Here is a 27,527-nt window from a genome sequence, read left to right as displayed (position 1 = left end):
AGAGGGAGACAGAATCCCAAGCAGGCTCCATGCTGTCAATGGAGAGCCCAACATGGGGCTCAAACTCATGAACTATGAGGTCATGACCTGAGCTGAAACCAAGGTTCAGACACTTAACCACTGAGCCACCCAGGCACCCTACCATAAAGAAGACTTTAAAAGTTGTTGTATCATGTGGTGTTGGGGAGTGGCCCAACTGGAGGACATGGGAAGCAGTTCCTACATAGGAATGGGTTGGGTTTGAAAACTTCATTTGTTTGTGTCTTTTTGGGAATTAGACTAACAAAAGAGAGAATAAACTTATAGAAGAGCACGAATCTAAATTAGGCCAGTTGAGTTAGAATATATGAGGAAGTCTCTGGTTTATTTTGTGAAAGGTATTCAGGAGGTTCAAGTGTGCAAGCAGGAATGAGAACCAAGGATTCAGATAATAAGGCTTGTGAGGTCTTCAGTTTGTAGTCCACTTCAGCAGGCAGGTCCCCACTTGAAGCTTTGAGAGAGAAAAGGAGATTCTCTAGAAGAAAGCAAGCCCAGGTGACAGCAGTAGGAAGTTCCTGGGGTCTCTGGTGACTATCGATTTGAAAGGATTTCAGTGGTATTGATGAATTTCTCCATCAATAAATGATGTTATGAACTTTTCTTAAAAATGGGGAATGGGGCTTTGGTTTGGAAAATCCAGAACTATGAAGGAAAAGATGACTCCAGTGAACAAACAGAAGAATCAAGCTGTCATTTACCGACATGGGAAGGGTGTGGGGTAGGGTTCTGTTCTGAACATATTATATTTGAGATGCTTATTATACACTATAGATTAGATGTTGAGCAGGCAGTGGATATATGTCTGAAGTTCAGGGCTAGAGATAGAAATTTTGGAATCCTGAAAATAGAGATAGCATTTAAAGCCTTGGATGGGATGAGATCATCTAGTAAATGAGAGAATGGCTTCCTGGAAGCCACGTGAAGGTTACAAACAGTTTCTCTGAGGCATATCTAGGAGGGTGATTGCTGAGTCATAAAGCACGCTGATAATTTTTTTCACTAGACACTGCCAGCTTGCTCAATGGAATGTATTTACCAGTTTAAATTCCCACCAGTGGTGCATGAGGATTCCCATTTCCCCATATCTTTGCCAATATTTGGGATTTTTTCTAATTTTTGCTAAGCTGATGGGTGAGGCACTGGTGTGTTGGTGCTGGCTCATGAGAGCAGACTGAACACACTTCTTCCAAAATCCTTGTTCAATGACCTCCTGCTGATAGTTTGAAATTGGCAGGGGTGAGAGTATTTGCACATGGAAATTAGCAAACGCTAAAATTAGGACTGCCCCTGCCCTAACCCCCCAGAGCTGGTTTTTAAATATACCAGCATCCCAATGGCTATAGGTAGCACCATACTTTTTGTTGTGTTTCTATTCTCTCCTCTCTAGAGGGTTTGAGCATGTCTTCTATGCTTGCATGCCATTCTGGCTTTTCCTTCGGCCTATTTCTATCCTTTTCTCATTTTTATATTGGATTTTCTGACTTCTTTTTGTTGACTTGCAAGCGTTCCTTACATATTTTAGATATTAATCCCTAAATACTTTTGAACACATCATATACCTTCTCCCAGTTTGTCAGCTGCTGTTAACTTTTTCTATAGTAATCTTCATTGGAGAAAAGCCTTCATTGTGATGTATGGCAAATCTCCCAGCCTTTTGTTTTAAGGTTTGTACTTTTGTAGTCTTGTTTTATGAAGTAAGTCCCTACCCCCATGTTCATAAAGACATTCTCCTACATTTTCCTTCTACCTTTCGAATGTAGGTCTTTAATTCATCTAGAGTTCTCCTTTGTTTTTGTTTTTTGTCTTTTTTTTTTAATTTTTAAGTTTATTTATTATGTGAGAGACAGCACAAGTTGGGGAGGGGCAGAGAGAGAGGGAGACACAGAATGCAAAGCAGGCTCCAGGATCTGAGCTGGCAGCACAGAGCCTGATGCAGGGCTCGAACTCACAAACCATGAGATCATGATCTGAGCCAAAGTCGGACGCTTAATCGACTGAACCACTCAGGTGCCCCATGGGGTTCATCTTTGTATATGGTAGACATGGAGCATCCAGCTTTATTTCTTCATAAACTAAGCCAGTTTCCCCAACAATATCATCTAAATGACATACATTTTTCTCATTGATTTGTGATACCACCTTTATATATGTTGAGGTCTCACGGTCTGCTTCTGAGCTCCCTATTCTGTTTTACTGTTCTATTTCTGTTCTAGGACCACACTATTTTTTTTATCACTATGTGGTAATAATAATATCTGGCAGGGCAAGCTTCCTCTCTTTGCTGTTGCTTTTCCAAACTGACTTAACTATGAAAATTTTTATTTTTCCTCATATGTTTATTGAAGTTCCTTAAACTTTGAGTTGGTATAACATTGCATTTAGAAATTAGATGGATTTTTACAATGTCAAGGCATCCTATCCATGGCATGTCTTCATTATTCAATCTTCTTTAAAACATTTTTTTAATGTTTTTATTTATTTTTGAGACAGAGACAGAGAGCATGATCAGGGGAGGGGCAGAGAGAGGGGGAGACACAGAATCTGAAGCGGGCTCCAGGCTCTTGAGCGGTCAGCACAGAGCCCGACGCGGGGCTCTAACTCACAGAGTGTAAGATCATGACCTGAGCTGAAGTTGGACGCTCAACTGACTGAGCCACCCAGGCACCCCTCAATCTTCTTTTATGTCCTTAAATAGAATTTTAAAACTTTCTCCATAAAGTTCTTACAAGTTGTTAGGTTAATTCCTGGATATTATGCTTAAGAGTTTTATTGCTATTGTAAATCTTATTGCCTATTATATTTCCTGGTTCCTTACTGCTGATATAGAGGAAACTATTTTTAGCAATTGATCTTGTACTTGACAACCTTATTGAACTCACTTACTACTTCTAATAGTTGATTCTGTTAGCTTTTCTCTGATGATGATCCTATCATCTGCAGATATAGATTTTAGGGGCTCTACCCAGTGCTCTGATATTTTGCATTTCACGACTTCTGCTAGTTGGGCTTCAATTTGGCACCCCTACGTCCTGATGGCCCCTACATCCAGATTCTGAAAACTGAGCCTTGTCTTCTTCTCAGTGAATGATATGATATCCTGCCCAAGACCTCAGTCCACATAAGAGCAGTGGCTCAGTCTTCTTTTGCCTATGTCCTCAACCCTTTTACCATGGTTTGGGTCCTGTTAGCTGCTGAGAGACCTTTTTGGTGCTGACTTCTGGTTGTCTGCTTGAGTTTCTGAATGGTCCCTGCTATTTGACACAACATTTCTGTGTCTTGAATGCCCCAAAGGACACCCTGCATAGGTAATACAAAATAGTGGATCAACACAAGACTTCAGATCAGACAGACTTAGTCTGAATCTTTTCCTGCCCCAGGGTACATCAAGCAAGTTCCATAACCTGATGGAGTCTCTTTCTTCATTTGTGAAGTGAAGGCAAGTAAAATCCCATAGGTAAAGGGCCACACAGTGGTCAGTCAGTAATGCCCCTTCTCCATACTGATCACCAGTGCTGATAACTTCCTGTGACTGTGGTTTATGTTTCATTGTCCAGGAACCTCGCTGTGCCTTCAGATACAATTGCATCTTAGTAGGTACAGTTGTACCACGTGCCCATGTGCCTTCCCACCCCAGCAGATGGTTTAAGTTCCAAGTCCTGGTCCAACTCTTGTTAACTGGGCAATACGTGGTCATACTTGTATGACCCATGGGGTTTTCTAGGGAGCATGATTCCGATGAGTGCTTACATTCTTGATGATGGCTTATGGAATAAATTCAGTATTTTGGACAAAGGCAACCAGGTGAGTAGGAGACTCTCTCCCTAATTGCTTGGTATCTTGGGAAATTGCCTGTGTACTATTTTGTGTTTGGGTGTAGCAGAAAAGGCCAGTAGCCTGGCTGGTTCTAACAGAGACTTTTATTATAGTTAAAAACAACTCAGCTGGCCACACCCTGTCACCTACTAATAGTGGCATCTCAGAGGGATAATTTAAATCAGCAATAAAAGTGAACTGTATACCTATGGAAACAGCTACACCAATAGCACCTTCTGTTACACACAGATCTTTATGAGTTTTTGTGGCTCACTGACAACAGGACTAATTTATAGTTGCTTAAAGCCAACCAAAGTTGCCTTCCTTCTTCTAATCAGTGAAAGAGGTGGGCAGGATCAGACAAGAAGAGGGTATGATGGCAGCAGGGAGAAGGAGGTGCAACTCCCAAAGGGAGGAGGCGACTGTGTCACATGATCATCCCCGAGAGTCCATAAAGGTGCTGAACCTGCAGAGAAAGAGAAACTGGCAGCTGACCAGGGACCGTGGGATGGTCATGGCATTTAAATATTGCATAAGTTCTATGGGTTTTAGCTGACAGTGTGCTCCACCCAATTCAACAATGTAATATTGACTGCTACAAAACTATTTTGATATCTTGAGCTATGCTAATAGAAGCATGGGACCTAAAAAGAGGTGAGAGTTTCTATCTTCTTTGCACTCAGCAGGACACCACGTTCATTTGTGAGCTCTAAACAAGCTGGGGTATGTCATAAAGACTCCTTTAACATGCTGGTGAGTGGGATCTTGACCCTGTCGTACAAGGAGTAGCCTAAGGGACAGAGAATGCTTGTCCTAGATATCTTGAATCGGAGGCAGACATGATCTAGAAGTCCCCAGAGTAGAAACCTAATAAGGAGGAGATGCAGGGAGGTGATTTAGCTCAAGGTAGGAAGAGCTTGTCAACAAGGCTGGTCTATGATAAAATGGCTGCTTTTAAAGAAAGAGTTCCTGGTTACTGGAGGTATTCAACTATGGCCATTTGGTGTAAGGATGTTGCAAGGGAGACCCAGGCAAGGGAAGGGGGCTTTTTCTAATCTCCAGAATCCGTGACTCCAACAGGAAAAGATGCTCTGGTGTGCCCCCAGCACTTACCTCTGCTCTTGCAAGAGACCCAGATAGACATTCAGTCATTCAATATCTGCTCTTGCCAGGCACTGTGCTTGGCGAACACGGAGGTACAGTGTGGTAATCTGTATATCACAGCCAGAATGAAAAGGCCTCAGAGAGAGTTGTTATGTTGTAACATCAGTGATTCAGTGTTATAAACCTCAGTCATGGGGAAACAATGGACTCATTAAGTTCCTTCATTAAGGAGACTCATTAAGTGCCAAGCAACACCTTTCCTTCTACTGGGTGATGGAGAACCAGGATGTCAGCACTTATGTCTGTTAGTTGTTACAGTTTCACCACCTCTGGCTCTTGGGGAATGGAGATGGGACCGAGGGAGAAGAAGGTGAGGAATGAGCAAAGCAGCGGGAGAAATAAAGTTCTGGGACGACTACTCACGTCTCCCCTTCTGCCTCCACAGACACCTTTGGGTGTATTCGGCCTGGGTATAGTATCGGCTAGGCTTTTTACAGCAAAACCTGCAAACAGGTAACTGACTGGTGGACCTATTCTGGGCCATGCACAGGGTTAGACACAGGGGAGCCCCAAACAGATAAGACGCCATGCCTGCCCCTGTGAACTCGGTGGGGGCGCTCCTAGCCCCGGGGCGGGGGTGGGAGAAGGTAGCTAAGGGCTTTAATGGAGGAGTACAGCGCGCCAAGGGCTGCCGCCCCTACCCACTGCCCTGGGCCCTGCGGGGTTCCCCCGAGAACCTTCCTGCGACTGCGATGGAAATACCACGGCGCTACCACCTCCACGCAAGCCTAGCCCAGGAAGCTCCCAGGCGGTCCTAACCTAGAGGCTCCACCTTCCGTGGGCTGGGGGCCCGCGGGGGCGCAGGCAAGAGGCGCGCGCTCCTCGCCTCCACCCCACCCCCCAGCCCCGGCGCGTGCGCGGGGCTGGGGCCGAGGCCTGCGCGCGGCCCGGGCGCCTGCACTGCGCGCGCGCCGACCCCGCGTGGGGCCCGGCTCGGCGCGCGCGGAGGCGGCAGGCGGGAGGGGCCGGACCAGGTCTGGGAGCGGCGCAGCGGGAGGCTCCGCGGCCGGCCACTGGAGACGGGCGCCGGGCGGAGGAGCGCGCCTCTCGGCCTTGCCTCCGCGTCTCCGCGTTCGCAGCCGGCCGTCCCGAGAGGACCGGAGGAGCAGGTGGGGCGGGAGCGCGCGGGGGCTGCGGGCCGGCTGGGCGGGGGCGCGGGTGCCCGAGGGGCTGTTGACGGCTCGGGGAGGGCCGCGCGGAGGCGCTGGGAGCGCCGCGTCCGCGTCCGGTGGCGCCGGGGTCGCGGGCTCCCGCAGGCCTCCCCGGGGCTGTCGCCGGGGGGGCGGGGGCGGGGGCGGCGCGGCCCACCTTCGGAGAGGTGGGTTTCTCTTCTCCGCTCCTCGCGGGCTGTGTAACTTTGGGATGAGGAGCGGCGCGGTGCCTGGGTTGCGGGCCCCCTGTCCGCCTCCGCAGCCGCGGCCGCCCGGGCGCCCTGGGAGTGTCACCCGCACGCAGATGTGCTGCGTGCGGTGCGCCGCCTTTGGTGTTTTTCCTGCAGCGGGCCTCTTCACATCTCCCGTGCCTCCCCTTGCTTAATAAATTGTTAAGAAACCTTTTGCCGGTGGGAATGCAAAGCTAAACCAAATGGCTTTGCTTCCAGTCTTTGGCTATCCTGAGATTCCTTAATTCGAAATAATAGGAAATTGGGAAGGGAAGTTGGGGTGGGGGGTTGGGGGCACTTGCTCTGAGCCCTGCCCTAAACAGAGAGGTGGTTTAGACCTCATCCTTGTAGATTAGATTGATGGGTTTATAATGTCAGCTTTCTTTTAGATGTCAGGTTGTTCATTCATCCCGAGACTAAAGAGGCAGTTTGGATTTAAACTCTGAGACAGTGTTTTGATATATATCAGAGGATGATATTCTCGAGGGATAGTAACTTGCTCTATGTTCCCAGCTAGACTGTGGTTCACATCGTAGCAATTTCCTAGTATAAATCGGTGCCTGTGAAATATTTCAATATAGAAACACCCTCCTCCTTAGAAACATCCTGCAAATACTTCATTTTCAGATTGACGTTTGTCATTTATGAACCTTCTGCACAATTTGAAGTAAGTCGTCTAAATGGCAGAAGATCAGGCGATGTGGGACACGGAGCGACTATGGACCGAAAGCAGAGAATTGAAAATGGCAGAAATCTAGCCTTCTACATCTTTATTATGCAAAAGCATCCTGGTTCTATCTTATTTTGCTAACAATATGCGTTTTTAAAAAATGCTTTCATTTGGTAATGGACCACCTGGGCTGTAAGATTAGATCTTGAAATATGAGTATTTTTACTTGTTTGATAGAAGATTTAACAAATGGTATATTATTTGTAGTACTTACTTCAGACATTTCAGATTCACCAGATACAGTTTTCACTAGCAGGGTCTTTTAAAAAAAGTGATATTTATATGGTGTCTTTTTATTGTTCTTAACTCCAGTTTTGAAACATGTACTAGTGGCCTTTTTGTTAATCAACTCTTTCTCCCTGTTTAAACCTACAAATATCTGGTTACTTTCAGGCTTACTGTTCCCTGGTTCCTTATGTATAATTAACCGTGCTGCTATTGGCTTGCTTAGTTTTGTTAGCCTTTGTTTATTGTTGATGCTTATTATTTTCACATCTGGAATTTGAGCAGCACTGTTTTCCTTCAGTGGTGTTCTATAGAACTTTGTGCAATGAGGGAAGTGTTTCTGCACTGTTTAAGCATGGTGTCTGCTACCCACATGTGGCTTTTGAGTACGTCTGTGGGGCTAGAGCAATGGAGGAACTGAAATTTTAGTTTAATGTAAATAGCCACGTGTGGCTAGTAGCTACCTGGTTGGACACTGCAACTTTAAATTTTTAGTCCTTCAGGAAGCTTCCACTGACCCTCTTGAACACAGCATTTATTACAACTGTAATTTCAGCTTTCTTATAGGAATATACTAGACTCTAACCTATGTGGGGACAAGGGCATACCTATTTTCTTTCTCTTTGTATGCCCAGCCTAGGACTTAGAAACACTCAGCAAATGCTTGTTGAGTGACTAATGAACTTCTGGAGGGCAGGTGTCTTTTATATTCTTTCTAGGGCTGAGAGGCAACTAAGTATCAAATACTGTAAATACCTGTTTAGTGATTGAATAGATTTATATATGTAACAAATAAATGGATAGCTGGAGATACTACATTAAATATTTTTGGTTATTATCTTTTATTGAAGCATAATTAACATACAGTGTTATATTAGTTTCAGGTGTACAATATAATGACTCATCAATCTATATATTACTCAGTGCTTATCATGATAAGAATACTCTTAATATTCTTTATCATTTTCACTCACCACCTACCCACCTCCCTTCTAGCAGCCACTGGTTTGTTCTCTGTATTTGAGTCTGTTTTTTCTTTGTTCCTTTGTTTTGTTTCGTAAATTCCACATGAGTGAAATCATATGGTATTTGTCTTTCTCTGTCTGACGTATTTCACTTAGCATTATAACCTCTAGGCCCATCCATATTGTTGCAAATGACAAGTTCTCATTCTTTTTTGTGGGTGAATAATATTCCACCCCCAGTCTTCTTTATTCATTCATCTATGGATGGATGCTTGGGTTGCTTCCATACCTTCACTATTGTATATAGTGCTGCAGTAAATGTAGGGTGCATACGTCTTTTGAATTAGTGTTTTGTTTTCTTTGAGTAAAAACCTAGTAGTGGAATCACTGGATCACTTACTAATTCTATTTTTAATTTTTAATTAGTTTTTAAAATGTTTATTTTTGAGAGAGAGCGCTCAAGTAGGGGAAGGGCAGAGAGAGGGGGGAAGGGATCTGAAGCAGGCTCTGTGCTGACAGCAGCGAACCTGATGTGGGGTTCGAACTCACGAACTGTGACATCGTGACCTGAGCCGAAGTCAGACCCTCAACTGACTGAGCCACCCAGGCACCCCTCTATTTTTTACTTTTTTTTTTAAATTAAAATATTTTTTTAAATGTTTATTTTTGAGAGAGAGACAGAGACAGTGCAAGCAGGGTAGAGCAGAGAGAGAAGGAGACACAATCCGAAGCAGGCTCCAAGCTCTGAGCTGTCAGCACAGAGCCCAATGCGGGGCTTAAACTCATGAACCATGAGATCATGACCTGAGCTGAAGCCGGATGTTTAGCCACCCAGGCACCCCATTTTTAATTTTTAAAGGAACCTTGGAGATATGATTTAAATGCTTATTTTGGTTATGGTAATTTTTTGGGAATCTAATGGAAATAAAGGCTCCTGGCAAAATATAGTATTTATATGAATGAAAGGGCCTCGTGATTCTAACTCATGTGGACACAGCTTAGATCTCCTGTTAGTTGAGTAGCTCAAAGATGCTGCCCTTGAACCATATTCCAGATAAAGCTGAGGGAGTCTCTTGACCATAATGAGGTTCCTTAGTGAGGTCTACTAGCCTTGAACCGCTTTGAAAAAGTTAGTGGCCATCTCTTCTCACCACCATTCTGTGTTAGGGAATAGACCAGGAATCCTTGAAAAATCACAAGATATTTGAGCCATGTTACCAGTTGCATTTTCTCAGAGCTGTTTTGGGGTGATGGTGTAGAATGGGATTCCTATATAAATCAGAGTTTGGGGAATTTGATTCTAGTTTGACCAAGTTTGAGCGAGATCCCAGGTGTCTTAGATCTTCAGACCCAAAGATTGCTTTTCAGAAGGATTCTAAAACTTTGCCATGTTTTTAGAGGTGTGCAGTTTTCTTAAGTGGGACTAGAGATAGACTGTTGAGTTTTTCGTGAAGGAAAGGAAATGGGACTAAGGAAAAATGCAATGAAGACACAAAATACAAAGAATGTTCAGTATGTTGGTTAGGTAATATTGTAGCTTCTCTGGGCTTGAAGTATCTAGTATATGAAATGAGTGTTTATTCCACCTTGTTGAGTGAATCATCTTTCCACACTGCATCTAAATGAAATATGTGTAAGACACTAATCTAGCTCCTGTGATAGTTGTGCAAGATAGAGTTCTGTGAGGATCTCAGCAGTCTACAAGGAAATGAAAGTTGCTCTGAGGATCACTTTCAAAAATTTTTTTTGGATGGGAAGCTCTACCCTATAAAAGGGAGGTTTTTATTTTTATTATTTTATTTTATTTTATTTTATTTTGTTTTGTTTTGTTTTATTTTATTTTATTTTAATATGAAATTTATTGTCAAATTGGTTTCCATACAACACCTGGTGCTCATCCCAGCAGGTGCCCTCCTCAATGCCCATCACCCACCCTCCCCTCCCTCCCATCCCCCATCAACCCTCAGTTTATTCTCAGTTTTTAAGAGTCTCTTATGGTTTGGCTCCCTCCCTCTGACTTTTTTTCCCCTTCCCCTCCCCCATGGTCTTCTGTAAGTTTCTCGGGATCCACATAAGAGTGAAAACATATGGTATCTGTCTTTCTCTGTATGACTTATTTCACTTAGCATAACACTCTCCAGTTCATCCACGTTGCTACAAAAGGCCGTATTCCATTCTTTTTCATTGCCAAGTGGTATTCCATTGTATATATAAACCACAATTTCTTTATCCATTCATCAGTTGATGGACATTTAGGCTCTTTCCATAATTTGGCTATTGTTGAAAGTGCTGCTATAAACATTGGGGTGCAAGTGCCCCTATGCATCATCACTCCTATATCCCTTGGGTAAATGCCTAGTAGTGCAAATGCTGGGTTGTAGGGTAGATCTATTTTTAATTTTTTGAGGAACCCCCACACTGTTTTCCAGAGCAGCTGCACCAGTTTGCATTCCCACCAGCAGTGCAAGAGGGTTCCCGTTTCTCCACATCCTCGCCAGCATCTATGGTCTCCTGATTTGTTCATTGTAGCCACTCTGACTGGCGTGAGGTGATATCTCAGTGTGGTTTTGATTTGTATTTCTAAAAGGGAGGTTTTTAAAGGTGGCTTCCTCTTAACCAACTCAGAAGGATAGCCACTCAATCACTTGGCTGAAGAATTAGGAGTATAAAAACATGAGTGAGTTCTAAAGTGTGGTTGTAGTCAGATGAATCTTCCTAAAACATGGTTTGAATCAGAACTCTCTCCTTTTAAGAAATCAGGAGTTTCCCAGTGCTTATGGAATTAAGTGGTTTGGTCTTTGATCAGGTGTATGAAATACTCCCGAGTACTCCCAAGTCCTAAAAAAACATTACAACCTTACCTCAAACAATGTACCTAGATGTGCCCGAGTTCCAGCCTACTTCCTTTAACATGCTCTTCTTTTAAATTTCTGCTGACTGATCTTTCAAGACCCATCTTGGGAGATGCTTTCTTCATGCACTGTTTCTGATTGTCAGGAGTGCCCAATGTAGATGTTCCTTGTACTTATGTCACAGAACATACCCCATTCTATTTCATCATCTATAGTTACTAGTGCTATTTTATTCACCCTAGTAGATGGCAAGCTAGCTAATAAGCCTGGACTATCTTACTCACTTTCGTATTTTCCAAAACATCCAGAATAGTGCGGTGCCTTGTATGTGGTGGTTCCTTAATAGTTATTAAGCCTTGTTTATGTCCCTTGATTTCAAAGGAAGCTTCATACCCTGCATAGAATATTTTGCTCAGATTTACTGCCAAAAGTAGCAGCCAACAAGTAGAAATCCTGTTACTTTCATCACTGAGAAGCTATAGCATTGAAGGAGGACTGTCTTTGGGGATGTGTGTTACTTTTTGGAATTGAAGTGTTTGAGGAAGATCACCTTGCTGTGTGGCACCAATTCCTTGTTATTTCCCCATTATTGTGGTAGGGTTACTATCATAATCATTCAATGTATTGGGTGGCAACTAACTTTAGCATCTAAGAAAACATAAATACCTTTAACATAGTAACAGTGTATTAGGTTATTTAATAAAGAATATCCATGTCCACATAAGCATGTACCTTATGACAAAAAAAAAAAAAAAAAGTCACCTTACTTGTTACTAGTTCCTGACAGTCTTCAGAAAACATGAATCATTGGAAAGGAACCAGTTAGCTCAGAGAGGTGACTGTTTCTTTGGATCAGGGTGGTGATGGTGGAGTAAAGATGGTTAAGTTAGATATAGGATTGGTTAAGTATAGAGCACACACTGAGTAATTTCTAGCATGGTGTTATCTGCTAGGGTAAGCTGCCAGTTAATTATCTTTATTCTTTCTACTGAAATGGCCTAGAATCATTTTTATTTAGTTTTGTAATATGGTCTTTGCTTATATTTAACACTGATGAAGAGATTTATAATATTTCAGACTTTACAGACTTGATGCAAAAGAAACTGGATGCTTTTTACCTTTATATATAGTTCAGTTGTACCAACATTTGCTCTGCTATGCCATTTCTATCTGAGCTAGGGTGCAGCAGCCCACTGCAGGGCAAACATCCTAAGCTCTCATGTTTTCTGGGAAAAAGAGGCAATATCAGTGATGTGGTTTAAGAGGCATGGCCTTCCATTTTCTGCACAGATGGACTAAATGGATGTTGTATGTTGGGGAGAAGTAAACAATGCTGGGAGCTCTTAGACCCATATTTGTACAAGTGATGTGATTGATTTCCAGTGAAGCTTTCTAGGATGTCAGAAAAGAACGAGAACACTCTAGATTATTTTCATGTGATGAGCACATGGCATGAACTGTTAGAAGACATAATGTAACCTGTGTCAGATCCTATGATAGAGGTACATCTACAAGGGATATTATATCCCTTTATTACTCTAAAGAGAATATCACTCACTTGTATTAACTCAGCATTTAAAAACCTTTTCACCTAGGGGTGCCTGGGTGGCTCAGTCAGTTGAGTGTTTGACTTAAAAAAAATTTTTTTTAGTGTTTATTTATTTTTGAGAGAGAGAGAGACAGAGCACGAGCAGGAGAGGGGCAGAGAGAGGGAGACCCAGAATCCAAAGCAGGCTCCAGCTCTGAGGTGGTCAACACAGAGTCTGATGTGGGACTCGAACCCACCCACGGACCACAGGATCATGACCTGAGCTGAAGCTGGACACTTAACCGACTGAGCCACCCAGGTGCCCCAAGGTTATGACTCCTGATTTCGACTCAGGTCGTCATCCCAGGGTCATGGGATTGAGCCCTTCATTGGGCTCTGTGCCAAGTATGGAGCCTGCTTGGGATTCTCTCTCTCTCTCCCTTTCTCTCTCCCTCCCTCTGCCCCTCCCCCACTTGCTCATGCACACATTCTCTCTAAAATAAAAAAAATTAAAAAGCAAAAACAATATTTATAAAAAAGGTTTTCATGTGTTTTGGGGAAATACTTAGCTTTTTATTTCTCCTGAGCTTTGTCTAAAAAGATTGCATGTCTGTAAGAGACAGTGTGAAACAACATATATTCTTTTTTAAAAAAAATTTTTTTTTTCAACGTTTATTTATTTTTGGGACAGAGAGAGACAGAGCATGAACAGGGGAGGGGCAGAGAGAGAGGGAGACACAGAATCAGAAACAGGCTCCAGGCTCTGAGCCATCAGCCCAGAGCCCGACGCGTGGCTCGAACTCACGGACTGCAAGATCGTGACCTGGCTGAAGTCGGACGCTTAACCGACTGTGCCACCCAGGCGCCCCAAACATATATTCTTTAATAGCAGTTTGCTAAAAGGAAGTTTTTCCCCCTTCCTCTCTCAAAAAGATTCTTGAAGGTTGAAGTTAAAAAATGTCAGTAGATTGGGGTTCCTGGCTGGCTCAGTCGGAGGAGAATGCAACTCTTGATCTCCGGGTTGTAAGTTCAAGTCCCATGTTGGGTGTAGAGATTACTAAAATCTTTAAAAAAAGGTCAGTAGGTTATACATTAAAAGAAAATAGGCTTTTTGTGATTCAAGGCAATCATTCTAAGTTGCATACAAATACAATAGATAGGCTTTTTTCTCTCTCTCATTAAAGGTGGCTTTCTAGAAGATGACCATAGAGGACCTTCCAGATTTTCCAGTAGAAGGAAATTCTTTGATTGGAAGATACCCATTTTTATTTCCAGGTTCTGATACACCAGTTGTCTTTTCCATTTCTGCAGCACCAATGCCTTCGGACTGTGGTATGTTAAGTAGCCGTATGTATTTTCCGTAGACTGGAGACTTGACTTCTATCTTATGCCCTTTTTGCATTCATAATTCTTCCTAAAGCCATTTGCTGTGGTTTTCATAAAATTGCTAGTTTTCCTTTTTCAAAAATACAATTGCCTTTTTCTGCCTCTTAAGCTAAATGCTTTATTTCTGCTGTCTGCATTTTTATTATGTAAAAATGTTCATTTTAAGCACCATGATGGATTTAGAGGATCTTATTTTTAGAATGCAGTGGTGTTTAGACATCTAGCATTCTTTTGCTATTGATGTATTTATTTTGGTTAAATATACTGACTTGCTTAAAAAGCCATGTATTAAGACAAAACAAAATACTGTGAGCTAGCCATCTCTAAGGGCCCTGTTGTCTCTGAAATGCTAGGATCTAATTTACCAAATAATCACTGCTGAAATGATCCAAATTTGGGTGACAGTGTAATAAGTTATGTGTTTCAGTACATAAGCAAGCCGAGTTTGGACTGTCCCAGGTGTCTTCCATTATAATTATAAGGTATACACAAAGACAGTAAAACTTAAAAAAAAAAAAAAAAAAAGCCATATGCCTGCTGCTAGGCAGGGAGAGTGAGACTTTTCCCTGGAATGTGGAATGGGTTGGCTCATATTTAAATCAGCTCACTTAAATATCCTTTGTAAAATGTAAATTTATAACTATTCTAGTTTTTACTTATTTAGGCTTATTTCCCTAGACCTGTATTTTATAAGATACTGATAAAGGAATAAAAGAAAACAAGGAGATAAACTTGATAGATTTGTTACATTTCTAATTTAGTTAGGATTTTTCAAGTAAAGTATTGGGTCATCATTTCAAATCGTCTTTGGAGGTAAAGATCATGCAGGTTTTATTTTTTATTTTTTTTTGTTTAGAAATGCAATTTTTAAGTATTAGTAGGTATAAAATTATTAGATTGGGAATTTATCTAACTTAGTAATATCGATTTTAATAACTGCTCATCTCCAAGTTCAGATTTTGCCTTGTAATCACCAAAAGTATTATGTAAAACCTGAGCCTATATCCTGGGAGGTATGTGCAGCTTTTACAAAACATGGACTGGGCTTATCTTCAGGTATAACAAAATCAGTAATGCAGGAAAAACCTTAACTAAAGCACTTTGTACCTTGCTTATGGCGCTTACTTCGTTCTATCCCAAGTCATAATTGTGTGATCTCTTTACCCAGACCATAGCTCTTTGGGATGGGGTAGCAATCAAGCTTTGTTTTGGTTTGTCTTAGGGCTAATATAGCCATTTGTTGCTCAGTCAGTGTTTGTTGAATAAATACACTGAATGTAAGGTGATAATGGATATTGACCCTTATGTATAACTGAAATTAAATATTGCTTATATGCTTAGAATTATACATTCTTAGAATCTGAATGGACCTGTAGGTCAGCTTTTCCCTACTCACTTCTTAGGATAGAAATTCTATTTTCAAGATCTCTAATAAATAACCACTCAGTCACTTGGATATCTTCAAGAGTGGGAAACTAATGAAATAGTCCATTTCATGGTTAAAAAGTTTTAGGTGTGATAAAATTGTTTTTGTATTTACACTCAAAATATGTCTCCTGGAAACTTTGGCCAACTGATACTGGTTTTTGCTATGTGGAACACACTTCTTTATATGATAGCCTTCAAATATTTAGAAATAATTTGAATATTTTTACCTAGCTTGTACTTCCGTAGGCTACACGTTTCTGGTTCCTTCATCATTCCCTCAGTGGCAGGATTTCTAGACCCTTTTCATTCTAATTGTTTCCTTCTTAGTACACTGTTGTCAGTGTCCCCTTTAAAAGTGGCACCCTGAATTGTATTTATTAAGTATTTTTTGAGGGCCTGTTATGTGCTAGGTACTGTCCTAGATGCTGAGGATAACACAGTGACCAAGACAGACATTCTAGTGGGAAAAGATAGTAAATTAATAAACAAAATATAAATATCCCAGTCAGTTTTGTGGAGGAAAAAAACAGGGTGCTGTGATAGAGGATTAGTGGAGCATCTATTGTAGATGGGGTAGTCATCTGGAGTCAGAGGAAGCTGGTCACAAGAAGATCTTGGAGAGAAGTGTTACAGGCCAAAGAATAGGAAGTTAAAGGCACAGATTTGGGGGAAAAGCCTTTGGTATATCCTAAGAATTAATGGAAGGCCATCGTGGCTAAGAAACAAAGTGATTGAGGGGCAGAATGACAGGAGAGGAAGTTGGAGAAGAAGGCAAATCTTGCAGGATTATTTAGGCCTTGGCAAGGAATTTGTATTTTATGCTAAGTGTAATGAAAGTGAGCCATTGAATGTGAGGCTGAGAATGAGATTAAAACAAGAAACAAAGAAAGACCACCCTGCACAAACCAGAGCTTAGATGTATAGTTCAGTGTTGATTCTCAAGGTGGTTACTCTGTGAGACAATATAAAGACTTTTGAATCTTTTGCTTTGAATACCTTCAGAGCCAGTTTACGCAGAGCACATATCACGTGTGTCATAAACTGCACAATGCACTGTTATTACTTTTGTTTAAACAGTGAATTGCCTCTTAAATGGACTTAAGTAATAATGACAAATCTTATTTGCCCATGTAGTTACCATTTTTTCCAGTGTTCTTTATTGTGCAGATCTAGATTTCCAGTCAATACCATTTTCCTTCTGCCTGAAGGGCTTCCTTTAACATTTCATGTAGTACAGGTCTGCTGGTGAGGAATGCTGGCAGCTTTTATATGTCTAAGGACATACTTATATTACCTTCTCTTTTGAAAAATGTTTGCTGAGTATACAGTTCTAGGTTGATAGTTTTTTTTCTTTTGGTGCTTAAAGATGTTGGTCCATTGTCATTTTACTTGCATTGTTTCTGATAGGAAATCTGCTTTCATTTTTGTTTCTCTGAATGTAATGCGTCTCCCCCCCCCCCCCCCCCCCCCCCGCCAGTTGCTTTTAAGATGTTCTCCTTATCATTGATTTTTGAGTAATTTTTCCATTATGTGCCTTGGTGTAATTTTTTTTTTTTTTAATGTTCTTGTGCTTGGGGTCTGTTGAGCTTCTTAGACCCGTTGGTCTCACTTTTCATCAAGTTTAGGTAATCATTTCTTCAAATATTTTTCCTGCCTCTGAACCCTTTCAGACACTCCAGTTACATGAATATTAGACTACTTGAAGTTGTCCCACAGCTCACTGATGTTTTTTTCATGTTTTGAAAATTCTGTTTCATTTTAGTTTCTGTTGCTATGTCTTCAAGTTCATTAATCTTTTCTTCTGCAGTGTCTGATCAGCTGATGATCTTACCCAGTGTAGTTTTCATCTCAGATGTTGCTTTCATCCCTAAAGTTTGATTTATGTCTTTTTCATATCATCCATGTCTCTACTTAACTTTTTGAACGTTTGGAATACAGTTATAATGACTGGTTTAATATTCTTTTCTGTTAATTGTAATTTTTTTTAATGTTTATTTTAGAGAGAGAGAGAGCATGTGAGAGTGGGGGAGGGGCAGAGAGAGAGGAAGACAGAGTATCTGAAGTGGGCTCTGTGTTGCCAGCAGATGACCTGATGTGGAGCTCGAACTCACTAACCATGAGATTGTGATCTGAACTGAAGTTGGATGCTTAACTGACTGAGCCACCCAGGTGCCCCACTGTTAATTATAATTTTTGTGACAACTCTAGGTCTGTTTTTTTTAATTTATTTTTTACTTTTTTTATTAAAGCTTTTTTTAACGTTTATTTATTTTGAAGGAGAGAGAGACAGAGCATGAGTCGGTGAGGGGCAGAGAAAGAGAGGGAGGCACAGAATCTGAAGCAGGCTCTAGGCTCTGAGCTGTCAGCACAGTGCCAGACATGGGGCTCAAACTCACGAGCTGTGAGATCATGACCTGAGCTGAAGTCAGGTGCTTAACTGACTGAGCCACCCAGGTGCCCCTAAAAATTTTTTTTTAAGGTTTATTTATTTTTGAGAGAGAGAGAGACAGTGCAAGCAGGGGAGGGGCAGAGAGAGAGAGGGAGACACAGAAGCCAAAGCAGATTCCAGGCTGTGAGCTGTCAGCACAGAGCCTGATGCAGGACTCGAACTCATGAACTGTGAGATCATGACCTGAACCAAAGTTGGACACTTAACTGACTGAGCCACCCAGGCGCCCCCTCTAGGTCTTTTTCAGTTGGTTATCCCTGATTATGGGTCCTGTTTTCTCCTTTCTTTGCATGCCCGGCAATCTTTGATTGAATGACAGTCATTGTGAATTTACCTGTTCAGTGCTGTGTTTTTTCTATTCCTATAAATATTCTTGAAGTTTGTTCTGGGATGCAGTTAAGTTACTTGGAAATAGTTTGGCCATTTCAGGTCTGGTTTTTTGATTTGTTAGGTACTTCTGGAGCAATGCTAATCTCAGGCTAATTATTTCTCACTATTCAGTACTCTACCTAGTGCCCTGTGAATTTTTTCCCTAGTCTTTTTGGTAGAAATAGGCACTATTTTAGGCCTTTTATAAGCACTGGGCTCTGATCCTTTTAATCCTTTTAGATGGTTCTTTCTCTTACTTTGGGTTTTACTTGTAAATGTATGTTAAGTACTCAAGAGGACCCTCCATAAGTCTTTGGGGTTCTCTCTCCACTGATACTCTTCCCTGTGATCTCTAGCTTCCTTGATTTCCTTGGGTTCTCAGCGCTGTCTCCTCAACATAGGGAGTCTTCTGGCCTTCTCTTGGTTTCCCTCTCTCTGCACTGTAGTGCAGAAACCTGGGACAATCGTAAGACTCACCTTATTTATATCTGTCTCTTAGGAGTCACTGTCTTTCATTGCCTTGATGTCCAGTGCCCTTGAAAACTGCGTTTTATCTATTTCCTTGTTTTTTTTTGTTGTTTCAGATGGAAGGGTAAATCTGGTCCCCATTACTCCATGTTGACATTAAGTGGGTAAACGGGACACCCCTCCACCTTTCTTTAGATTAAAGCTTTTTTTTTTTTTTTTTTTTTTTCTCTGTATGGGCTCAAACTTTGGATTCAGTTAGATTTGTTACTATGCAGTGTAGCATAGAGGTTAAGATCACAAAACAGTCTGGCTTTAATCCTGACTCAACCACTTATCAGTTGTGTATTCTTAGGCAAATTACTTATTTTTAACTGCCCCTTCTTTGTTCTAATTCCCCTTTGATAAAATGAGAACAATAATAGTGCCTACCTCATATGGTCATTATGAGGATTAAATTAGGTAATATTTATAAAGTGCATAGAACAGTCCCTGGCACCTATTAAGTACTATTTAAATGATACCTGCTATTTGCCATCACCTCAGTGTATAATTACTGAAGCATTGTTATATGCTTTATTATTTATTGGGGTACTGCTCCCTCTTGCTACTCAGGTCATTATTCTTTTTAGTTCAGATGTTCTTGTTTATTTATCTTACATTTACTTTCTAGATTTTGCTACTCAAAGTGTGGTCTTTAGTCTTGTAGCATTGGCATCATTGGGAGCCTGTTAGGCAATCCCAGGCCCCACTTGAGATTTACGGATCAGAATCTACATAGTAACAAGATCCCTAGGTGATTCCTATCTATACTGATGTTTGAGAAGCTCTGCCAACAGATGAACAGTAGAGTCATTTTGTATCTCCTCTTACAATAAGTCTTGGTGAGATGATGATTAGAATTGAAATTATTTTAAATAATTGTTTTTGGTAAAATTGACAGTTTTAAATATTTTATTTTTTAGTTCAGCAATGTAATATGTCTTTTCCATTTAAATCCCTCTCCTCTTCCAACTTTCTATAAATAAGCTTCACACATGCATTGGTATGTTTGTTACCTTAATTGATATTATTTGTGGGATTCTTTTCCCGTTGCTTTTCATTTTTTAAAAATAGGAATATAAAATGGGAATATAAAAATGCACAAAATAGAATAATAGCAAACATGTAAGTCAAACATATCTACCATCAGAAAGAATAGATATTATATTTTGTCATTTTTCCTTTAGCTCTTGTTTTTTAGTTACAAGAAAATCTTGAAGTTGAAACTCCTTGTTTTCCTTTGGTCCTATTCCCCTTACTCTCCAGAGGTAACCACTATCTTAAATTTAGTGTGATGATTCCAAACCGTATTATTGTATACTTACTATACATATGAGCATCCGTAAACAATGTGTAGTACTGTTTTGTGTATTTGTAATTTTATGTAAATGATAGATACTGCATATTATTATGTAGCTTATTGATCAGTATGTTTTTTTTGAGACCTATGCTTATCAGTTAATGACTTAGATATCTTAATTCATTTATTTAGTTGTAAAAAAGCAAAAGAATAGGCCACTCCAATCCATTCCTTTATGGAGAGATGTTTCAGCCCAAATGTTTTGCCATTATAATAAATGCTACAGTAAGAATTCTTGAATCTGTCTCCTGCAGACACATGCAGAAGAGTCTCTTTAGGTATATATTTAGAAATCTCTCTACTAGAAATGCCCAATGCCTAGGAAAGGGGTTCATCCATAAATATTTATTGAATAGATAAATCAATTAGACACCCCCCTCCCCAATCTAGTCAACTGCTGTTTATAAGAAACATGCCAAAATCTATGTTTAAGAAACCATGCAAGGTGCTTCTCCATGTTGGATAGCAGTTCTTTTCTGTGTCTTCCCTTCTGAACCTAGAGGACCATTCTGTTGTCTGAGATTTTGGATAGTATCTTATTCTAGTTTTAGTCTTTCTGATTCTCTTCTAATGGACTGTGGCTCCCCTTTTATACACATCCTTGGTTGTGTGCTTTTATACTCACCTTTTAGTTATCCTGATTCTAAAAGTATGAATTATGTGTACATAAGTGTAATTTTGGAAAATATTTAAAAACATAAAGAACATAAATATGAATCCTGCTACTCATGTATGCTGTTAGAAGCTGACTTCAATAGTGAATTCTTTTCGGGAGACAGTATAGTAGAGGAAGGAAGATAGACTTTGGATATAGAACTGGTTTTCCACTCCAGATTTGCCACTCACTAGCTGTGTGACTTTGAGTATGATTTAGTCTGAGCTCTGGTTTCTTTATCTGCAAAATGAGAACAATAATCCCTCCTAGGTAAGGTGTTTGTGAGGACTTGTGTAGTGTTTGGTAAATTGTAAGCACTCGGCAAATGTTGGTTCGCTAATGCTTTCCTTCTTTAGATGCTTCTGGTTTTTTAGATTCCCTATCCATTTTTTTTTTTTTTTTAAGATTCTTCAAGATCATAGAATCTGATTTTCTTCCATTCTCTTTTATTCTCTAGCCAGAGGATGACCAAAGTTGTCTGTGATTCTTAGAAAAGTTTTAAGAGATATTTAGGTCATGTTCAATTTTGCTAATATTCCACGTTTTTACTAATACACATTCCAAAATAAGCCAGTCACTCTGTCCTAAGGTTTCATTTCTGCGTTGCCAGAGACTGTTGCCTAATTGGTTGGCATGGCAGTTCTCCTTGTGCGTTTCCAGTGCGTAAGAAGTAATGCAATGCCTATTTCTTATGGAAAATTGGGCAAATCAGGAAGTAAAAAGAATATTTAAAATTACAGACTAGTTGATATTTTGGTATTTTCCCCCTTTTATGAGTGGTTGATGTGAATCTACTGTTCATGATATATTTATGTTGTAAGAGCTGAAAATATTGATAAAATTTGACAAAGTTTCTGTGCCTTAGAAGTAGTTGTTGGAAAATTCAGCGTTTGAGATGGGTTGCACTCACATTTTTGTTTCATCTGTAAAAAAAAAATGTGGTATGAGCACAGAAATCTCGTTCTCACAGCTGTTCAGGAATGCTTCATACTTTTTTGGCTTTCTTGACTTTGGTTTTGAAAATTGCTTAAGGTAAACTTTTGCTAGGATCTAAAAATATTTGTATCATTTGAGCACTGGTCTTATTGTTTATTATTTTCAATATATTTGTAACTTTTAATAAGTTTAATTTATACCTTTTTTTTTTTTAATTTCAAACAGAGTTTTCTTTCTTTGATCCTAATGATACATCATGCCAGGAAATTCTCTTTGATCCTAAAACTTCTGTATCAGAATTATTTGCCATTTTAAGACAGTGGGTTCCTCAGGTCCAGCAGAACATTGACATTATTGGAAATGAGGTAAGGAATTCCTACATTTTACATTTGGCATCATTGGGATTGTTAATTGTATAGGTGCTCCCCTTTGAACCCTGCCGTCTGAACGGAAAGGTGGTGATACATGGGAGACCTTTGAAACATTCTGATGTTTGTTCTTGTATCTCCAGGCTTTGCTCAGAGCAGTTGTACATTTTTTCCGTTGTTCCCTCATGCTCCTCATTTGCTGACACCTGGAGCTCTGACGTTATAGACTCTTGATGGCAGCAGGCATTTTCCATATTTCCTTTCTTTGTACAAATTAATTTTGTTAACTTTAAAAAATACACTCTATGAGGAGATTTGATTACCGACATGTGTTATCCATACTTATGGGTGGTTTGGTAAAGATCTAGGCTTGAGTATAGTTTTTAAAAACATTTGATTTTTTGAAGGAGGGAAGCAAGAGTTACTGGGTTCCTTGACCTGCACATTGTCATGTTGTAAGGAGAGAAAGGTTATATATATATATTTTCAAATGCCATTAAGCCCGTTAGAAAGAAAATTTTGCTGATCTTTTGAGAGGTTAAGTAAAGTACGTATCTGGAATGCCAGGTTACCCTGGAATCGTCTTTAGGAATTTCCTTCAGTCTGCTGACAAGTTCAGTTTTCATCATTGTTATTGGATGTAGATTTAAAGTTTATCCTTGAGAGAAGCCCGTTCTCAATACTCATTTTATTGAGAACGAATTCCGATAAGATGGTCTAACCTCGTTCTCAGCATGGGTTTGAAATCCGTTTTCAGTGGCCATGTTATCATGATATCATCCTCGGTTTCCTCAGATTCTTAAGAGAGGTTGCAATGTGAATGACAGAGATGGATTGACAGATATGACACTTTTACATTATACTTGCAAATCTGGAGCTCATGGTATTGGTAAGTGTGTGGCAAACTACTAGTGGCTTAAGACATCTGTATTTGTGTTTGTATAAGCTGTGTTTATGCCATCCACAGTCCCTGGGAAGGTACCCAGCTGATGATAACAATATCCCCTGAATAGGCAAGCATTCAGTGGGGTCTTCCCCAAAACCTTGTCCCCTTCCCTCCCTTTTCTCAGGGGGCTTTGTAGTCTCCTGGTACATCCCAGGCTGGTACATCCGAGCAGGCTTCATTGCTGCATGCTCACTAGGTGAGAGTAACCGGTAACACCCTAGAACCTTCCTGAGAGTTTACAGCAAGGTTAGACAACCCAAGTTGTTTTCCAAGTATCCAGTCCCTACAGACCCCAGCCTTTAGGCCTGTCCGAGGGGTATTTCTATATACATAACATGTATGCACATTTTTCCCAGATTGGTGTTCTGTGCTTTTACCATTGTATAAAACCTGCCTCTATTACTTAACTATATATTGTGAGTCTCTGTCCCTGTTTCAATAGTCTGATATAGACTTCTTAAGCTGTTGATTAAGGCCTTTTTTTTCTACAATCCATCATGGACTGATTCTTTTTGTAAAATAAAGTAAAAATGAAATTATGATAGAAAAATGAAATAAAGATATAAAATACAAGCCCACTTGTGTTTCATAATGCATGAAATTTTGATTAATATATTCTGAAGAAATGATTGTATAGGGAAAAAGAAAAGGGTTATCAAAAGGACAGAGAAATTTCAGTTTGGGACTGCTAGTGGTCCACAGAGCATACTGAGTAGGACTAATCTAGTGCATTGCCTTTTTTTTTTTTTTTTAAAGTAGACTTCACACCCAGCACAGAGCCCAATGTGGGGGTTGAACTTACGACCCTGAGATCATGGCCTGAGTGGAGATCAAGAGTCAGACACCTAACCAACTGTGCCACCCAGGCACCCCTAGTACATTGTTTTTAATGGCTTTGTATAAATATTCCATTATGTGGATGACTTATGATTTATTTAACCAGTTTCTTATTATTGTGCTTTTAGAACTTTATTTTAGAATAAAATTTATTATTTATTTGTAAAGTAGTTTAGTTTCAGAAATTTATTCGTGATAAAAAGTGCTGTGATGAACATCTTTATGGCTAAGTGTTTATCCATATCTCTGAGTGTGATTATTTTCTTAGAATAAATTCCTTGTAAGTGAAATTTTTGAGGTGTATGTATATATTTGGTATGCTATTTACTTTGGCTTTTAAAATGAGGTAGTAGATAGCCATCTATTGGAACTGCAGTTTGTACTGAAGAAGAATAATTTAGAAAACTTTCTTTAGGTGATGTTGATACAGCTGTAAAATTTGCAACTCAACTTATTGATCTGGGAGCAGATGTTAGTTTACGGAGTCGTTGGACAAATATGAATGCTTTGCATTATGCTGCTTATTTTGATGTCCCTGAGCTTATAAAAGTGATTTTGAAGACATCTAAACCAAAAGGCAAGTACTATAAGATCACCATTAGATGTTATTAGTTGAACACTTTATTAGTGGCATAAAAATTAAAATTCAAAGAGATTTTGACTTCTAATCCATCTTGTTCCATATGACCTCTTATTCCACGTGTTTTCAGGAATAGTTTAATATTTCTTTATTGAAGGTTAATTACTGTCATTTCACAAAAGGCTTGGTACAAAGAGATACAAATTAAAAGTACAAAATAGTGTTCTCATATCTGCAAATTCCCCAGTTTAACATGGATTTTATAAAGTGTAATTGAATCTATGTGCTATATAATTCTTTTCTCTCGAGTAGCCAGAAATAGAGCAATAAAGCTTTCAGAGCTAAGCATTGAAATCATAAAGAGTATTTTAGATGGCATTCGGTTCTGAAATTCTGTGATTCCACTAAAGGACACAATTTCAAGGGTTTTTTTCCCCCCTCACTCCTATCTTGATGGTGATACCCTAAAATTGAACATCAGAGTGTCTAAATTACAGTCCTGGTATTTTGACTTTTTCTCTGGTCCTCTCAAGTGGGTTGGTTTTCTTTTGAGAAAAAAAATGAAAGCATGTGCAGTAGTAATACTTGAAGGTGGGCGGGATACAGTGTTCTCCCCATTTGTAGAAGACTTGTTCTATAGGTTCAACAGTTAAATTTCCCAGAAAGTTTGTTTCTAACCTGCTTTGTATAATCGTCCATTTTATCTTTAACTTTTACCTTTCAATTTTTGATTGATGTTGGGAAGAAGGGCCTCTTTTGGTAGTACAGTGTCTTGAATAACTCAGGAAGGTCTGTCCTGAGCATGTCTTGGTTGTTTGCCGTTGTTGGTAGGGCACGTGGGCTGGTACGGTTTAGGTTAAGGAAGGATGAGTGGAACCAAGTATTTAAAACCCGTGTTACAAAAAACATTCAAAATGGGATTTCCAAATCTGGAAGATTTCTTGTGTCTAAATATAGCATCTTGATGATTTATTGAAAGGTTATTAAAATGTCCTTAGAATTGCAAGATTCTTTTTTCCTACTATGAAGTCCAAATTCATTTGTTTGATGAAGTATTTTGAATTAATATGATTTGCACACATTTGCATGTTTAATTAGTCTTTAACTTATTCCTGATTTGAAAATTCTGCATTATTTTACCTACTACTTTCCATGTAAAAGGCCAGGTAGGAATCTGGATCACTGGAACTACTTGATTCTGCAGTTATGGCAGGTGTCTAGCCATAGAGAATATGTAAAAATGTACGTGGCCATGTTCCAGTAAAACTTTATTTATAAAAACAGATGACGAGTTGTGCTTGGCCCCTGGGCCATTGTTTACTGGCTCCTGACGTAAACCCTTCTACCTCATTGTAGTTGTCATGGCACGTATGCAAGAGGTTAATGAGGGATTGTGTTCAGATACTTTTACAAATGTGAATTATTACCATTAACTTCTTTTAAATATAGTTTAGTTTGTGATAGTTGGAAAGTCTATGATAATATCAGTTCTTGTTGTAACGATATTTTATTTTACTGAGAAAATAATTGGCTGACCAGATTGTAACATGGAGATTATATTTGTGAATGGTGATTACATATGTGATCACATAGGTGACAAATATGTGAAACAGTGCTTCTAGCAGGTTGGTTTAAGTCTCATTAAGTGGCTTATTAATGTTCTTCCCCCAACCAAAACAAGCAAACAAACTCAGCCTGTCTCCTTTTATATTGTAATAGCTAAATCTAAGTTTTTAGTTAATGTACGTGTGGTGTGTCATTGCAGATGTAGATGCCACTTGCAGTGACTTTAATTTTGGAACAGCTCTGCATATTGCTGCATATAACTTGTGTGCAAGTACCGTGAGATGCTTATTGGAACATGGAGCAAATCCTGCATTTAGGGTAAGAGACTAAATTAAAAGTGAAAAATATTAAAAGAGTTAAAATGTCTACTGTTATCTCCCAGTAAAGAGTTGTATCTGGATGTTGTTATAGAATCTGTATGAGGAAAGAATTTAGATTTTTGTGCTGCGTATAAAGAGTAATGGTGATCAACTTTATCTCAAATAATTATAAGGCATAGCAGTGAATTTCAGTCCCCTTGTATTGATAAGCTCTACAGAATTTCCTTTCATCGGTGAAGTAAAATGTACCTTAAAGTGTTAGCATCTTTGAGTTTCAGTATCTTTCATTTAGTTTTTCGATGTATTTATAAAAAGTTAGCTATCAAAAATGCATATGTTAAAGTTATATTTCTATATTAAATTATATTTCAAATTTTTTTGGAAAAACATTCCAGAAAGTTTTTAAAAATGCACATTTAAGAGTGGAGTAAATGTTTAAAAATTAAAGGAAAATTAATTTTTTCATGGTAATTGTGTTACTAATTTACAAAGTTAACACACAGGATTGAATTTCATAATTTTCAAATCTTTGATTATTTTATTGTCTTCACAGAGCAGCTCTCAGTGTTCTTTTTCTTAGTATCAACAGCAGTGACTTGCTTTGGTGGGGATTCTTAATGGGGTCTGCGCCTTCCCTTGAAGGGACAGGAGTGGGCAGTGTTTGAAAAAGTCTCTTCCCTCCCCCCTTTTCCTCTCCCCCTCTCCCTTTTCCTCTCGCCCTCCCCGCTTTCTTGTTTCCCTTCTCCCTACTTCTTTCTGCCACACTTTGTTTAATCCCATCTTTGATTAATTAACCCTTCTCCCCTCTTTCTTTCCCCCCCCCCCCACTCTCCCTTCCTCCTTCCCTGTTGTTTATTGGGCACTGGGAGAATACAACAATAAATAAAAGTTTTTGTCTCCAAAGAGAATATAGTCCAGAGGGGAGGATGGACAAGTAATTTTACTGTAGTGTGTTGCATTCAGTGGGTTATGATGTGGGAGTGGGCACGGAGTGCCATGGGGTCACGTACCAGGGGTATCTCTCTAAGCCTTGGGAAGGCTTTCTGGCAAAGGTGACATTGAGCACTTAAACATCATTAAGAAGTAACGGTTAGAGGAGGGAGGTGCGAAGAGCGGTTTAGGC

At 39.7% G+C, this 27,527-nt stretch overlaps 1 protein-coding gene and 1 long non-coding RNA gene across 9 annotated transcripts in view; one reads left to right on the top strand and one right to left on the bottom strand.

Moving 5' to 3' along the window:
• The window catches only part of CLIP4 (CAP-Gly domain containing linker protein family member 4), an 81,556-nt gene that overhangs the window by 9,803 nt on the left and 44,226 nt on the right, over positions 1–27,527 (top strand). For 3 of the 8 annotated variants that reach the window (XM_045054736.1, XM_023251983.2, XM_006930385.5), the window contains exons 2-6: positions 13,882–14,029; positions 22,013–22,152; positions 22,951–23,044; positions 24,354–24,515; positions 26,284–26,402. In XM_045054736.1, the coding sequence (XP_044910671.1) occupies positions 13,897–14,029; positions 22,013–22,152; positions 22,951–23,044; positions 24,354–24,515; positions 26,284–26,402 (648 nt within the window). In that variant the 5' untranslated portion in view covers positions 13,882–13,896. Of the gene's footprint in view, positions 1–5,986; positions 6,126–7,024; positions 7,065–13,881; positions 14,030–22,012; positions 22,153–22,912; positions 23,045–24,353; positions 24,516–26,283; positions 26,403–27,527 lie in introns of those variants that run through there. The other 5 variants (XM_023251982.2, XM_023251981.2, XM_045054735.1 and 2 more) reach the window with 5 other exon arrangements.
• Positions 3,519–5,836, bottom strand: LOC123384567. Its single transcript, XR_006595856.1, has 3 exons — positions 5,380–5,836; positions 4,966–5,063; positions 3,519–4,318 (listed from the first exon to the last, which is right to left on the bottom strand). It is a non-coding gene; the product is annotated as an uncharacterized LOC123384567 (long non-coding RNA).

The sequence above is a fragment of the Felis catus genome, chromosome A3 (genome assembly GCF_018350175.1).
Source record: "Felis catus isolate Fca126 chromosome A3, F.catus_Fca126_mat1.0, whole genome shotgun sequence".
Lineage (NCBI taxonomy): Eukaryota > Metazoa > Chordata > Mammalia > Carnivora > Felidae > Felis > Felis catus.
The sequence above is the reverse complement of the archived record's forward strand: the minus strand, read 5'-3'. Positions and strand labels throughout refer to the sequence as shown.